This window comes from Quercus suber, unplaced genomic scaffold (assembly GCF_002906115.3).
Source record: "Quercus suber isolate HL8 unplaced genomic scaffold, Cork oak 2.0 scaffold_311, whole genome shotgun sequence".
In the NCBI taxonomy this organism is placed as follows: domain Eukaryota; kingdom Viridiplantae; phylum Streptophyta; class Magnoliopsida; order Fagales; family Fagaceae; genus Quercus; species Quercus suber.
Window position 1 is genome coordinate 93,550 of NW_027069767.1, and position 17,442 is coordinate 110,991.

Sequence of the window (17,442 nt, forward strand, 5' to 3'; positions counted from 1 at the left end):
ATCATTTTGGATATATACCACCAATTAGTTTTTGGTGTAGACAGGAATTGAACCCCAGATCTCTTATACAACTATCAGAGACTTTACCAGTTGAGCTAACTAGAATCCACACATTTTCCCCTTTATGTGTGTGTTAAAATACTATTCTTAAAAAAAAAAAAAAAAAAAAAAAAAAAAAAAAGTCAACAGTACAATGGGATCAATTATTTTATTTTGGCAAAAATACTTGTTAATTAATGACACACTTCAACTGGGCAGGTTTTATTTGTCCAATTAATAGAAGAAAGTTGATTTCTCACATCTTGTCCTTATCCTTCATCGAAAAAGCAAGAATTCTTATTTTCACAAGCTCAGCGGAATCACTGGCAGAAATGGAGTCTAAGTATGATCGGAGAAGTGAATTGAAGGCTTTTGATGAGTCTAAAGCTGGGGTAAAAGGACTCGTTGATGCTAGAGTGGAAAAGATCCCACGGATATTCATCCATGAGCAAAATAAGCATTACGATGTGTCAGATTCTTCCTGCGACTCCAAGTTCAGCATACCAGTCATAGACTTCGAAGGTGTCGATAAAGATGTTACTCTACGTGATAACATAGTTAACAAAGTCCGAGATGCTTGTGAGAAGTGGGGTTTCTTTCAGATTGTCAATCATGGAGTTGAGGTAACTGTGCTTGATGAGATTATCGATAGGATAAGAGGCTTTCACGAGCAAGACTTAGAGGTTAAAAAAGAATTTTATACACGTGATTTATCGAGAAGTTTTACATACAATACTAATTTTGATTTCTATCAAGCTCAAGCAGCTAATTGGAGGGACACCATTTATTGTTCTATGGCACCTTGTCCGCCAAATCCTGCAGAATTGCTAGAAGTATGCAGGTACTTTTTATTTTTTAATGCCATATAAGCAATTGCATCACCAATCTTAAATTAATAAAGCAACAGTACTCTAATTAATTTTAAATTAAATTTTGGCATAAATGTATTTTTAGTCCCTAAATTTTGCACTTTTTTTTTTGTCCCTGCATTTTATTTTTACTACTTTTAGTCCTAAACCAATTAACGCCTGATATTTATGTCCTTTCTATCACCCAACTAATAGCAAAAGTTAACGTGACTGACGGTGAAATAAAAAAATAATATAATCACATAGAATATAATGCCACGTCAACATAAAAATTTTAAAAATTAATTTATTAATTTTAACTAAATAAAAAAAAAGCAGAACTAAAACCCAAAAATCACTAAAATTAAGATCTAAAAAGTATCTTGAACAAAATTTTTAAAAAAAAAACAAAAACAAAAAATTTGAAAAACATGTTTTTCCCCAATCTTTGGTTGGAAACATGTCCAAACTATCTCTTTCTTCCAATTCCATTTCCAATTACAATCCCTAACTAAAACCAAACAAATCTTTATAAACCAATTTCTCTTCTCCACTTATAAAACAAAAAAACAAAAAAATTCTTCTCCTCTCTCTGAGCTATTCCACAATCCCCATCAAATCTCTCCAAACCTCTATCTCTACCTCTCGATCTCACTCTCTTGGCAAGGGTGATGACAATGGCGAAGACGACTGCAGAGGCTTGAAGACTGAAGGTGACAGCAACGGCTGCTTGAAGATTGGTTGTTCTAGGTTTTGCTCGCATGGGTTTTGGATATAGATCGATGCTTTTATGCTTGTTCTGAGTTTTTTTGGGTTTCGAACTGATACTCCATTGCTGTTGCTGCTGCTCAGCCCAGTACTCTAACCCCTCTACCCATTTTTCCCTCCGCGATTTCTCTCTTACGAACCCATATTTGCTCTCTCTTTTCCAACTGAACCCAGTCGAGACAAAAAAAAAAAAAAAAAAAAAAAAAAAAAAAAAAAAAAAAAAAAAAAAAAAAAAACACAACAACAAAAATCCATAACAATATCCACAAACCCAGATTTCTCTCTCTCTCTCTCTCTCTCTCTCTCTCTCTCTCACGAAACCAAATTTGCTAACAATATTTATCAACTCCTATAAAATTCTTTTTCTTGTATATTATTATTATTTTTTGTTGTCTTTGGGTTCATATCTAAGCTGCTGACATGTTTTTGTTTTTATTTGTGTGTGATTTCCATTGTAAGATGTCTAGGAAGTGTGTTGATGTAGTTTGGATCAAATGTGTTTTTTTCATGTGGGTATCTGTAAAAATTTAGGATTTTGTGGTGTCTCGGTGATGGTGGCGGCTACCTTTTGGTGGTGGGGTTGAGTTTAGGTTGTTGTTGGCTTTAGGTTGTTGGTGGTGGTGGTGATTACTAGTCGTGGGCATGATGGATAGAGAGAGAAAGGAAGAGAGAGACGTGTGTTCTTGAGTTCTTTGATCTAGGTTCGAGTTCTTGTGATCTTCATGTTCTTCCCAAAAACGAATGAGTTTTTTTTTAATATTTATTTTTAATTTAATTAATTAATGTGTGTGATTATATTTTTTTTTTTTATCCTACCGTCAGCCATGTCAGTTTTTACTGTTAGTTGGGTCACGGTAAGGACTAAATGTCAAGCATTAATTGGTTTAGAGACTAAAAGTGGTAAAAATAAAATGTAATGACCAAAATGGAAAAACTACAAAATGTAGAGATTAAAAGTTCATTTACGCCTTAAATTTTTCTCTGCTATTGATAAATTTCCTTTTAAAAAAACAGAAAAAGGGGGGGGGGGTGTTGGGGGAGGGCAAGAAGGTATATTTTTTGTTATTAAATTTTGTAACTCTTTTTATATTTTAGGTTTTAAAATTTTTATTTTAGTCTTTCATGTTTGATTTTGATTTTATATTGGCCATATCGTTCATCTATTTTAATAATCTAACTATATGTAGTATTTTTGTCTGCCTATAACAATGAAGTTCTTACATCCCATAGCAATATGGAGCTAATATTTCATAAAGATAAAATGGTTATGAAGGCGTATAACAATCTCATTATATTAATGGAAATGAATGACATGACTCTTATGAGAAGGGAATCAAATATGAAATTAAGGTCAAAGTAAAACTCTTAAACATAAAGGATCAAAATAAATTTAATCATTGTTTCTAAAAAATAAAAAATAAAAATAATGACAAACTCTAAATGCCAAAAGTGTAAGTTAGTAAATTCCTTAAGGGGTGGGAAATAATCCACCCTCACCCCCTCTCCTCTTTGGGCTAACGGGCAGGAAAAAATAAAGGGAAAAAAATAATATTTTTTTTATTTTTTATTTTTTTAACTTGTGGATTTTGATCAAATGTATCTTCATTCTTCACTGTAGTCCATCAAAGTTCCCCTAACTTCTTGGCTATGGAGGGAGAAATTTATTTTTAGTCCCAAACAGTTCTTCTCCTCACTACAATCTGAAGCCCTTTGCATTACATTTGCATCCCCCATAAAAAAAATGTTTCATTCTAGCTTGTATTATTATTATTATTATTTCTCGGGTAGTTGAAAATCGTATTAAAATTTTTGATCAATTTCCATGCAGAGATATAATGATTGATTACTCGAAGAAGGTAATGAAATTAGGGCTAACAATATCCGAGTTGCTTTCAGAAGCTCTGGGTCTCAAACCCAACCACCTCAAAGACATGGGCGGTGTTGAGGGACCTTGTATTTTGGGCCATACTATCCAGCATGCCCTGAACCAGATTTGACAATGGGCCTTAGCAAACACACTGATGCTACATTCCTTACTGTTGTTTTGCAAGATGGGTGGCCTTCAAGTCCTCTATCAAAATCAATGGGTCGATGTTATCCCCAATCCGGGATCACTGGTAGTGAACCTGGGAGACATGATGCAGGTAAGTAATTTTCATATTTCACAAATCACATATTATAATTAATTTCTATTTACATAAATAATAATATTAATAAAATGGAATAATTTGGTGCAGCTAATCTCCAATGATAAATTCAAAAGCGTATTTCGTAGGTTACTGGCAAGGAATATAGGTCCAAGGATCTCTGTAGCTAGTTTTTTTAGAACAAATTACAGCAATGGAACACCTATAGGTTGTATGGACCAATCAAGGAGTTGTTATCAAAAGAAAACCCCCCAATCTACAGGGATACAACCGTAAAAGATTATATTTCTTACATTCACTCGATAGGGCTAGATGGGAACTCAGCATTAGAACATTTCAAAATTTGAAGTTGACTATATCAATGTTCGAGGTTGGCTTTAGTGATACTTACAGAACATGTTATAAGGTATCATTGTTCGTGGAGTTTTAACACTGACCCTTAACTATTGCTCCAAATGTGTTTATTTTTCAGGTCTTGGTTTGCTTGGATTTTCAATTATGTCCCATATGTGCATGTTTATTAACATTTTCTGACGTTGTAATGTTTGCCCATTGCCTGCCATATCAACTATCAAGCATGTCTTATGTGTAATAAATTTGAACTTATATTGGTAATAGCTTGTGTATGGAATATCTATTACTTGTTAAATTGTGCACTTGACCACCGCACATCCTTGGTGCAATTATCACTTCACAAGTATAAGTGCTTGTAGTGTGTGGAGGGTAAGGGCTAGAGTTCAAGTCTCCATGTTGGAGTTTCACACACATATACACTTAGATTATGCTAGAATAAAATTCTATCTTGTAAAAAAAAAAAAAAAAAAATTATGCACTTGTATTACGAGTAGCTCTGGTATAAATTGCTTGTAGAATCATGTTGTATTTAATGTCCTATTTCATGCAAGTTATGATTCCATGATTCAAGTAAGTTATGATACTACCATTTGTTGAGACCAGGAATATCAAGTTCTGAAATCAAACAATTGAAAAATTTTCACAAATGTAAATTTGTATTAATCAACAAGTGTGTACAATTCTCTGTATTTATATTCTAATACAATAGAATAATCATCTAATTCAATTTCTTTGGAAATGTCTTTGGTTCGAGTGTTGTGCCAACGCAATTTTGAAGAACAAAAGATATTTTCTATTTTTGGTTGCAAAGTGGATTGAATGTTCTTCTAATGCAATCTTGAGGAACCTACATAGAGGATGAGATAATGGCAAAACTTGAGAACAAGATGATGCATTTTGCTTGGGGATTTAAAAAAAAAAAAAATCTCATCATTAAAATTTGGGTCTATCCTTAAACATTACTCAAGATTTTTAGGTCAACAGGCCAAGACACCAGTGTATATATTTTAGATCATATAGAGTTTTTATAATGATTGCTCTTGATCATCAGGCTCAGACTTTAGTGTTTTAGTGTAGGTGGAGGGTTTGAACATTAATTATCTTGTTCGGCATGACAAAAAAATTGTAGATTATATATATATATATATATATGTAGAAAGCGTTATATGTTGTCTATATGCAGGACTCATTTCACATTTTAAATATGGATATCAAAAAAAATTATGGACACCATTAAAACATAAATCACATAACACGCCAAACTGATGACCTAAGAAAACCGATGACACAAACTGTTTCACAACAAAAACCTGGGGAAATTTGACCATCAATCCCCAAGGCAACCACTCCACTAAAATAGAATGAAAGTTTACATAGAATATTTAACACTAAATCTAATGCTACCCAATGGAGTACTTATTTACGTGACCACACGTAATTTCGAGATCCATAGACTCTTCTATTATGATGTGTTGCACACAAACTTCCTGTTTAAGACTCCAAGAAAACCACTTGAAGGTTTAGACCAGCAATTTCGATGCAGACTAGATTGCATTATGGTTTCATAAAAGATTATCACTATGGCAATAGCAATACTATGTTGATTGTTATATATTTGCTCTCAAACTCTCACAAGTTGAATAGGTGGAAGTTCAGATCTAATTTATGAAAATCTTAGAGTTTCTACCTCTCTAGCCTCTCAATAACTCGTGCTTAATGGCCTTTATATAGGTTTTTCATTAGGGTTACAAAAACCCATGAGTATAACAGACTTAACAAATCACTTTAGATTTGAAAAGGTAAATCTATGATTCTTGATCTGTCGAACTTGGAATCTAATCGTCCATAATATGTTTTTCTACCTATAACAATGAAGTTCTACATTCCATAATAATTTAGAGCTAGTGTTTCTTAAAATAATTAAACATGAAGGATTATAACAGTCACATTATTTTAATGAAAATAGATTTTATGGCCAATATAAAACATAATCAAATATAGGAGGTCAGAATAAAAATTTTGAAATGTAAAAGGCCAAAATAAATATATCCCAAACTTTGAAGTGCCAAAACTTTAATTTAATAATAATAAATAAATAAATACAAATGGGTAAGAGGAAATGGGTAGGAATTTTTTTGGTTCTTCTCTATGGGCGAACCCGGTAGGAAGAAAAGTTGACATACCCAAAATTAATCTTTTACAATTTGTTGGATTTGCTTACTTTACTTTTGTGTGTGTGAGTGTGTGTGTGTGTGTTCATATCTTCAACGTAGCCAGTCAAGGTTCCTAACTTCTTTGCCATAGATGGAGAAATTTACTCTTAGTGCCAATCAGTTCTTTTCTCTACAATTATATACCCTTTGTATTACATCTGCATTCTCCAGCAAGAATTGTTTCAATCGTCTTTTTTTCCATGTGTAGTTGAGAATTCCATTAATGTTTTTAATCCATTTGCAGAAATATAATAATTGATTAATCGAACAAGGTAAAGAGATTTGCAGGGTACTAGCACAGAATGTATGTCCAAGAATCTCCATAGTTTTTTTCAGAACACATTTCAAGGAAGGGGATACCCATAGGATGTATGGACCAATCAAGAAGTTCCTATCAAAAGAAAAACCCCTAGTTTACAGGGAAACAACCCTAAGGGAATTTGTTTCTTATATTTACTCAAAAGGGCTGGATGGGAACCCTAGATTAGAACCTTTCAAATTTTGAAGTTGGCTATCAATGCCCGAGGTTAGCTTTTGTGAGACTTACAGAACATGTTATATGGTTCATCTTTTTCATTCATTGGATTTTTAACACTGACCCTCAGCTATTGCTCCAAATGTGTTTATTTTGCAGGTATAGCTTTACTTGGATTTTCATTTCTGTACCCATATGTGCATGTTAACATTTTCTGGCGTTGCAATGTTTTCACATCGCCTGGCATATCAACAATCAAGTGTCTTATGTGTAACAAATTTGAACTAAAATTGTAAATAGCTTGTGTATGGAATGTCTATTTCTTGTTGAATTGTGCACTTGTATTGCTAATTGCTCTGGTTTATGACTTGCTTGTAGAATTGACTGTTCAAAAATCCTACCTCTGTCCTGTATTTTTGGTAAAAAGTAATAATAATTTTGGACAAAAATCTCAATAATGTACACCCCTAAATTTTGGCTAAAAACATATAAATGCATTTATATAGTTGACTAATGTATTTTTTATTCTCTCTAATTACTCTTATGTAATACATAACTCATTAAATTAAAGTGTAATATTTACCGTATACTATACATAATTTAATTATATTTTATTTTCATTAAATTTACTTGTAGATTTTTAGACATGTCAAGGCTTACTTTTTTTTTTTTTTTTTTTGGCAAAGATTTAGACACATATTGGATGTAAATATTTTTGTTCACGTGAAAAAATATCATTAAATATTCTACTTCCTACCAAAATGCCAAACAAGCATTAAAGTCCCCTAAATGCATAAGAGACCGGCTTAAAGTGTCCGTAGCTAATGCTTAATAATAGTGCTTATTAGCCGGAGGGGTACCTTGCATGGTTGCATGGGATCCAACCGCCCCCGGGAAATTTATTTTAAAAAATGAATTTTAAATTTCAATTAACTTAATTGGTAAAGTTTTTACATCTAAGATTTGAATATTTTCTATATAAAAAATTAATTAATATTTCAGCTTAATGATAAATATAAAGATTATCATAGAACGGATATTATAAATTAAAATTCTATTATATTAATAAATAATAAATAAAATAAGTTTTGAACTTTTATGGCACAGTCACGATTTAACACTATTATTACTTACCAAATTATTAATAAAAAATTTTATATAAAAAGAAAGAGAGAGAGAGAGAGAGAGAGAGAGCTATCAGGAACTCGAGAGTTGGTATAATTTTTTTATTTTTTTATTTTTTATTTTTTGCTAAACTGGTATAAAAAATTGTTAATCGTTCATAAACCTGTTACTTTGTGCTTGTCTTGCAGTGATGTTCTTGATAATGACAATAAGTGATCCTGTAAAACTAACATAAAAAAAAAAAAAAAAGACAAAAATGTAAAACTCACCCTCTAAATTTCACAACTTTTCATTTTAATCCTTTAAGTTTGTGTTTAGTCATTTCAATTCTCTAAATTTCAAAAAATTTCAATTCAGTCTTTTGTTAAATAGTCATCCATTTTTCTGTTTACAACCTGAAAATGACCTGTTTTGAACTGATTATAAATTTTAATTTAATTATTTATTTCTTAATTTAAATAAATAAAACCAAACGAGCCAAACCCTAAACGTCTCTACCCAGCTCTCATCAATGGCTTCCATACCGAGCAAGTCAACAATGAAAATCCTAACAAAATTTATATAGATCCCAACCATTTCTATCAAATTCTAATAGATCACTTGCAATCATCTCTCTATGCACCTTTTCTTCTATATACTCTCCCACCACTCTATATTTTCACTCTCACACTCCAGAAACCAAAACCCAGAATTTCTTTTTCATTTTCACCACCATGGCTATGAATATTTTCGACCACGAAGTGAACCAAGACACACACCCATGACCTCTTCAAAGTCGCACTCAACTCTGACCAAATCAAAACCTTCGTCACCCATACTCCCCACATAGTCGACTCCTAGCTCTCCAACATCTACCGCATCTACTGCCGCTGTCTCCACTGCCTCATTGTTGGCCTCCAAACCCTGATTCACCAAAGCTACTCTGTTAATTTGTTTCATAATCGTCCTCTCACCTTCCTATAGCTTCTTGGTTGTCATCCCCTTCTCTCCCCTGCTCGATGGAAAAACTTTGGGGTTTGGTTTTATTTTTAATTTTTGGTTTTTAATTAACTAACGTTTTTTTTTTTAAATTAAGAAATAAATCAATAAAATTTAAAATCAATCCAAAACAGTGTCGTTTTGGGGGTGTTAAAAATGGATGACTGTTTGATGGAAGGATTGAATTGAGAAGTTTTGAAATTTAGAGGACTAAAATGACCAAATGCAAACTTAAAGGACTGAAATGAAAAATAGTAAAACTTAGAGGGTGAGTTTTGCATTTTAGCCTAAAGAAAAAATAAAAAAGAGACCTCATGGTGCTTTTGACAAATATGATAAATTATGAGTAGCGGATAAAAAAATGATAATTCTATGTAAAAGTGATACACAATTAAAAACTATTGGTCATACCAAAATTACTGGAATCGGTGTTTTTTTTCCAATTTCGTGTTGTTTCTTTCTTTAAGAGTCCATTTGGAAAAGTTTATTTAGCTGAACTTGAAAATTTTTTGCTAAAATAAGATAGACTCATGAATAATACTAAAAAATGTAATAAAATCGATAAATAATAACAAAAATAAGTTAAATAATAATAAAAAATAAGCTAAATAGTATTAAAAAAAAAAAGGTTTTTTAAGCAAATAGCAAACGCTACCTAACAGTCTTTCGGTGCGTTTTCCAGCTTCGCGTTTTCTCTTTTTTTTTTTTTTTGCCGCACTTGTTGACTTTGGGGGACAAAATTTACTGTGCATGTACTGTGCATGCACTGTTCACGCATTGTTCACGCAATATTTAATATTAAAAGTGGGTCCCACAATACTATTCACACATTTTGTTGAATATTAGCTCAAAAATTATTTTGCTACAGTATTTTCAGCAACAATCAGTTTTTATCAACTTTTAGTAACAATAAGTGCTATCCAAACGGACCCTTTATTAGAGAATTCAATGATTCATTCAAGGAGAAGTCTTCTGAACTGAGTTTTATACTTCACACGGGCCACAAGCTTGCCAAGCTATATTGTTATACTAAATCTACAAGAGAATACGGGAAAAAAAAAAATGGTAGTCACAGGCCCAGGAGAAAATCAGGCTGAACTTGAATCAAAGTATGACAGAAACACTGAGTTGAAGGCTTTTGATGACTCTAAAGCTGGAGTTAAGGGACTTGTGGATGTCGGGTTGGATAAGATCCCACGGATATTCATCCATGAGCAACATAAGCTTGTTGAGAATTCAGGTAAAGTCTCCAACTCTGGCATTCCAATCATAGATTTGGAAGGCCTTGGCAAAGACGCTAGTCTACATAATGAGATTATAAACAAAGTCCAGTATGCTTCTGAGAAGTGGGGATTTTTCCAAGTGATTAATCATGGGATTCCAGTAAGTGTTTTGGATGAGATGATTGATGGGATACGTAGATTTCATGAGCAAGATCTTGAAGTGAAGAAACAACTCTATTCGCGTGATTACACACAAAAGGTGATATATAATAGCAATTTTGATTTGTATCAAGCACAAGCTGCAAATTGGAGGGATACCTTGTCCTGTGTTTTGGCTCCTCATCCTCCCAGTCCTGAAGAGTTGCCTAATGTTTGCAGGTTAAGTTACACTACTACCATCCTAGCAAGATTTCTTTTTCCTTTTGTTTTGTTTTTTGTTTTTTGTTTTTTGTTTTCCCCAATAACTAGCACTTTCTATTCATGGAGATACTATATATGGCTTATATAGCCAGTATTCATCGTTCACTTGGGTGTTGATGGTTCATTTTCTTTGATGAATGAGAATTTCATTGTTTACTGAGAAAAGGAATACCTAAAATCAATAAACAACACAAGTAGGAAAGAGACACCCCAACAGATGCACAAAACTCTATTCTGTATAAACTTTTTAACTTTTTTCTACAAGCTCCTACCTAAGCTCTAGCATCATTCCTTATAGCTAGATTACTATTCTTATTAGTTTTGATTAGTGTATTTAGGTTAGATTATTTATTCTAAATAATCAAATAATATTTATTTATAACATTCTTTTATTTTATTTTTTTAAAAGTCCCATCCCAAATACACCATGTAATTACTTTGAGGAATTCCTAAAAGGTGGTTCTAAGAAATTGGTTAGGAATTTTGAATTTAAGACCTTCTAGATGATCTCATGAGATTTTTTTTTTTTTTTTTTTTGGTTGATAATTAAGAGTAATTGTATTAAGAAGAAAGAGGGGCCTAACCTACCTCTATCATGTGGGTAGAAAACCCAATCACGAAGGTAAGAGATGGTTAAAAGTTTATCCCAATTACAAAAAGTTGCCCAAGAAACATATTGTGGGCCAAAATATTTAGGTTCGTGGGAAAAAAATAGAATTCCCAGCAAGAGAGGGATTTTAAAGAGCCATTTACAATGTTCAAAATAGGATCAAGGAAATCTGGTGAACAAACTGTTAGGGATAAGAGGGCTACATTGACTTCATGAAGGAGGGGTTCTGATTCTCAGTTGATATTTATAATATTCTAATTTAATGTTTGTGGGGGAAATTAATTGGAGTTGGGAAGTGCCAACTGTTTTAGGGTGTAGTTGACATTTTTATTTTTATTTTTTATATAATATAATTTTAACATTTTTTGAAAAGCTTCGCAATATATATAAAACTATGTGTAATCAAATTAAGATTTTGGTGCTTGTTATTGCAGAGATAGGAACTAGAAAATATAAGCTAGTGAAATTTTATTCATGACTTCATGATACGTACTTTTGCAGAGACATAGTGATAGACTTCTCAAACAAAGTAATGAGATTAGGGGTTACTCTATTTGAGCTGCTGTCAGAAGCACTTGGCCTCAATCCAAGCCACCTGAAAGACATTGGCTGTGCAGAGGGACTTTTTTTCCTTGGCCATTACTACCCAGCATGTCCTGAGCCAGAGCTGACTTGGGGCACTAGTGCCCATTCTGACAGTAGCTTCCTCACTGTGCTCTTACAAGACAAAATTGGTGGCCTTCAAGTTCTCCATGAAAATCAATGGGTTGATGTTAACCCCATTCCTGGAGCTCTAGTAGTGAACCTGGGAGATATGTTACAGGCAAGTCTATAATTATAAATATATATATTATTTAAAAGAAGACAAGAAATTTCCATATTATTATGTGTTCAAGCCCAAATTAAGCATGAACTTAAGATGAGCACTCACAATAGAGTATGTCATACTTGGCTGCTTGACTTGTGAGGCTTGATTTGGCTGTCAACCACGGTGGCATCTAGTATATAAGTATGACACGCTTTTGAGCAACCATTGAAGTCAAATGTCATCTTTATAGACATTTGACATACAAGCCAAAAAGTAATTGTTCAACAAATGAAGGGGGGGAAATATCAAGTAACCTTATGCATAAGCTTGATTTTAATAGAACAAACTTACACTGGCACAATTATATTGTGGGGGTTATGACTAAGAACCTTTTAGCAACTGGTTGGCATCTCCAGTTGTTTCCAATGGAGACATCCAATATTCAAATCCCCCTAGATATTGAATTGTCCAAAAAAAAGATATTCAGGGGTTACAATAAAAAAAAGTTTTTTTAAAAATTCAGGGGGTTCTTTTACTAATTTCCATCTGTCTTTGTGCAGCTAATCTCTAATGACAGGTTTATAAGTGTCAACCACAGAGTATTTGCCAAAAATGTAGGTCCAAGAATTTCAGTTGCAAGTTTCTTCAGAACACATCTTCCACCAGAAAATGCCTCGAGACTATACGGGCCAATTAAGGAGTTGTTATCAGAAGAAACGCCCTCTAAATATAGGGAAACCACTATGAAAGAGTTCGTGTCACACTATTACATGAAAGGGCTGAATGGAATCCCTGCACTAGATCATTTCAAGCTGTGAAGCCGTGGATAATTTCGGTCAGCTATGGTAGCTTTCCAGCACTCAATGCATGGCATTGGAATCTATATGATATTAGTAATAATATAATGAATTTAATCGTAAACTTAATGTTTGTCCCTAGAGAAACCAAATCCAAGATATGTGAAATGCAAATTAAATAATAAAACTAGTTGCTAATATGTACAATGCATGAGTTTATCTCTTTGAGTAGCTTTTGTTATGAAACATGTGAGTGTTCTTAGCATTCATAAAGATGTTACTAAGAAACATTACCTGAAACATTTGGACATGTAATGTGGTTCTAGTTGTTAGATAGTTAGCTGATGATAGTCATGCGAAATGTTTGTAGATTGAAAGTGTGAAATGCTTATAACTTGAAAGACAAAAGCTGATAGTACATTTTAAATAGAATAAAACGTTTGTGTTTGTTGCATACTCTCATAAATAAATAATTAGAAAAGCCATCAAAAATAAGACCTTAAAAACTAAGAGAGGCAGACGGATGGAGGGATGGGCGTGAAGAAGAAGAAGAATGGCTGGTCACTTTCAGAACAGTGCTGGCGATGGCGGTATTATAGGTTACATGGTATTTTCTTTTACCGTTAATCACTTAATTTTCATTTTTCTTGTTTTTCTTTTACCGTCCGGTATCTGATTTTTTTTCCCGGTTTTGCCGGTACAACTCGGTAAGCTTTGGTATAAAAAGTGGTACGAAATAGCCGTGTTTCTGTATCGGCCAAGGTGCCGGTACGAAAAATTCTGGCTATATCGGCCGGTACAGTACGGTATTGACTCCACCGGCTCTTTACTAGTTTCCAGAATTCCGCAATTATCACCAATTGCTCCTACAAAGATTGGCATGAATTCTCTATTAAAGACGGGTAAAGAAAAAAGAAACAATTTGTATATAGAAAAAAGACCAAGACCGAGTATGAGGTCCACAACCACTATATATATGTATTGATCAACCCAATACATTGATGCCTTTTGGCATCAAAGTGCATACCTACCTTACCTGGCAAATGAGCTTGCACAGTTGGAGATGTTGATCAAGATCAACATTTTGGTCACCAAATTCAAATATTGAATGAAGGAATAATAAATAAATTACAATAATACGAAATTTGAACTAAACCATTAGGCTGAATTTTTCACCATGGGGATAATACTTAGCTCTATACATACGAGCTACTAATGAGTTTGGGTTTTCCAGGAGCCTCCAACCTTGCTTTGCAAGCATGGCAAAATTGAACGCTTGAAGATTTCTAAAACTCATACCACCTTTAAGCTTTGACTTAAATAACTTCCTCCAGCTTACCCAAGCAACCTTAGACTCTTGACCCCTCTAACCTCACCAAAACTTCCTCATTATGCATTCAATCTCATCACACAATCCCTTAAGAAGCTGAAAATAGCTCATAGTGTATGTAGGGATAGCTTGGGCCACCGCTTTGATCAAAATCTCTCTACCACCAATAGAAAGAATTTTCTCCTTCCATCTAGAGAATTTTCCTCCCACCCTTTCTTTGATCTCCGCAAAAACTTCAATCTTAGATTTGCCAAGAATATCTAAAGTCTCAATTTTCTTCTCTTCAGGGGTATTAGCACTAAAGAACACCGATGATTTGTCTGTATTGATTTTTTGACCCGAAGTAGCCTCATACAGACGAAGAATATCAATTAGATACTGGCATTCTTGGCTACTAACTTTGCAGAAAAACAGACTATCATCCGCAAAAAAGAGGTGTGATATTGTAGGGCAGCCTTTACAAATAGAAAGTCCACTCATAGTGTGACTTCTTACAGCCTTATTAATAAGTGAAGAAAAACCATTTGCACATAGAAGAAACAGATAAGATGACAGAGGATCCCCTTGATAAAGTCCCCTTAATGGCACAATATTACTGTAGACAGGGAAAATTCCCGACCTATCACAAGCTGACACGTCACACTATTAAGTCCACAAAATACGGCCAATTACAAAGCGCCGCGTATTGCTGCTAGGTTTTACTATCATTACTCAGAAACCAACAGAAATTTGCCAAGTGTCATGCAAAAATCAATCACACATCATCGCACGTGTAAGCAATGACATAATCAGCTTCGCACGTGTAAGCGATGACATAATCAGCCTCGCACGTGTAAGCGATGACATAAGCGGACCAATCAAGCTCTGCCACGTGTCACCAATCAAACTCCGCCACGTGTCACTTACCTACCCCTAAACTCCTATAAATAGAAGCCTTCCTAAGGCATTTGAGAGGGGATCTGGGCTGAAGGGTTCAGATCTGAAGAGATCTAGAGATTTGGAGAGGGGACCAAACCATTTGAAGCACTCAGAAGTCCAGAAGCTCTGACGGAATCAAGCTCTAAAGCCTCCAAGAACTTCAAGAACTTCAACCTTCAAATACGAAGAACATTCAAAGCAGAATTATCCAAACTGCCTGCCTAGATCTCAAAGTTCACTGGAATCAAGTTCAAAAGCCTCTAGAAACCTCAACAAACCATAAATTGGTGAAGCTCAACGGATCTAAGCCTCTAAAGCCCCGAAGAACTTCCACCACAAACCTTCAAGTACGAAGAACATTCAAAGAGGAATCATCCAAATCATATTCCTAAATCTCAAAGTTCACTGGAATCAAGCTCAAAAGCCTCCAGAAACCTCAACAAATCATAAATCAGCGAAGCTCTACGGATCAAGCCTCTAAAGCCCCGAAGAACTTCCACCACAAACCTTCAAGTACGAAGAACATTCAAAGAGGAATCATCCAAATCATATTCCTAAATCTCAAAGTTCACTGGAATCAAGCTCAAAAGCCTCCAGAAACATCAACAAATCACAAATCAGTGAAGCTCTACGGATCAAGCCTCTAAAGCCCCGAAGAACTTCCACCACAAACCTTCAAGTACGAAGAACATTCAAAGAGGAATCATCCAAATCATATTCCTAAATCTCAAAGTTCACTGGAATCAAGCTCAAAAGCCTCCAGAAACCTCAACAAATCATAAATCAACGAAGCTCTACGGATCAAGCCTCTAAAGCCCCGAAGAACTTCCACCACAAACCTTTGAAGACGAAGAACGCACCAAGAACACGAAGAACACGAAGAACGTGAAGAACAAAGGATTTCTAACAAGCTCATAGCCAGAGATTCATTGTAATTCCGTTTCAACAATCTTCGATCCATCCTTCAACCAAATTGAAGGATACTTTGTGTTCAAGTGAAAATCACATTACCACAAATCCAATTAAAAAATCTTTCAAGGAGATCGAATCAGATGATCACTCTTTTGTAATTACAGAGAATTGTACCACACATTCATCAATACAAATTCACATTTATGACACTATTTTACTTGTTTGACTTTATTTCGAACCGAGAAATTTAGTCGTCCACAGGGTTATCGCTGGATTTGGCCAAATCTCACTAGATTCGGCGAGATCTCGCCAAATCCAATGGAGATTCCATGGATCTAGCTGAGATCTCGCCAGAAATGGCTGAGATCTCGCTAGATCTAAAAAATTTTGCTAGAAATTTCTCTTTTGATCGATTCGGTTGGGTTTCTTCGGGTTTTGGGGAGAAAACCTGCAAACCGACCTGTGGTTTTCCAATTTTGGAGGCGGAGACCCGCCGCCGTCCGTCACCGGCGTCGGGTCGGCCGGTTCTCGGGCCGGGTTGGATGGGTTGGCCGGGTGGATCAGGTATCAGTTGCTGTTGGACACCCCTAACCACTTCTTTATATGTGTGTGTACACACACGCATATATATATATATATATATACACACACACACACATATGCCAAAATGAGCAAGTATACTAATTGACAAAATATGTATAGATCTATCACTGTTTGTGAAATAATTAGGGATCTATAACGTTTTTAAAAATTAACAGTCTATTTGGATACTATTTATTGCTGAAAAATGAAAGTATTGTAACAAAATAATTTTTAAATGTATAAATAGTACTGTGGGACCCAGTTTTAAAGTTTTTTTTTTTTTTTTACTAAATAAAGTACTTGCGGATCCCGTGAACAATGCACGGGACCCACTGAAAAATGCACAACGCAGCTAAAAATTGAATTTTAGCTCTATCCAAACGTTCACTGAGTTTGTGAAACTCAAGTTTCACAAACTTGAGTTCCATGAAAAATAGCCACCAATTTTTTATGTAACTCAAGTTTCAAGAACTCAAATTCCATAAAAAATAACATAACAAATTTGAAGGCTATTTTTTCAAATGACTTGAGTTTCTAGAACTTGAATTACATAGCAAACTCAAGTTTCACAAAATCAAGTTTTAAAAATATGGTATATTGCTAAATATTTTACAAACAGTAATATATGACTATTTTGACTTTTTTGTATATGTATTTTTGTGTGTGTATATATATATATATATATATTACTGATTTTTATCTTCATTTTAGCCATCTCTGAAGATATAAAAATCCTTAATCATGACTTTCCTTATCTTTAAAAAAAGGAGCTGTGTCTTGCAAATTATTTTGATTAAAGTATATAATTTCCTCATAAGATAATGACACTTTCCTTTTATTTTTTTTTCTTTCTTATTCGTAAAAATGATACTTTTCTTGTAGCACTTAGCAGGTG

The 17,442-nt window shown here is 34.0% G+C and overlaps 1 protein-coding gene and 1 pseudogene across 1 annotated transcript; both read left to right on the forward strand.

The window, feature by feature from the left end:
* The first annotated feature begins 310 nt into the window (after positions 1-310).
* On the forward strand, positions 311-4,149 carry LOC111998251 (1-aminocyclopropane-1-carboxylate oxidase homolog 1-like; annotated as a pseudogene).
* Positions 4,150-9,910: 5,761 nt separating this feature from the next.
* On the forward strand, positions 9,911-13,051 carry LOC111998247 (1-aminocyclopropane-1-carboxylate oxidase homolog 1). The gene is made up of 3 exons (XM_024030357.2): positions 9,911-10,548; positions 11,702-12,023; positions 12,569-13,051. The coding sequence occupies exons 1-3, from the start codon at positions 10,010-10,012 to the stop codon at positions 12,824-12,826; spliced, it is 1,119 nt and encodes a 372-aa protein (XP_023886125.1). The 5' UTR covers positions 9,911-10,009; the 3' UTR covers positions 12,827-13,051.
* The last annotated feature ends 4,391 nt before the right edge of the window (positions 13,052-17,442 follow it).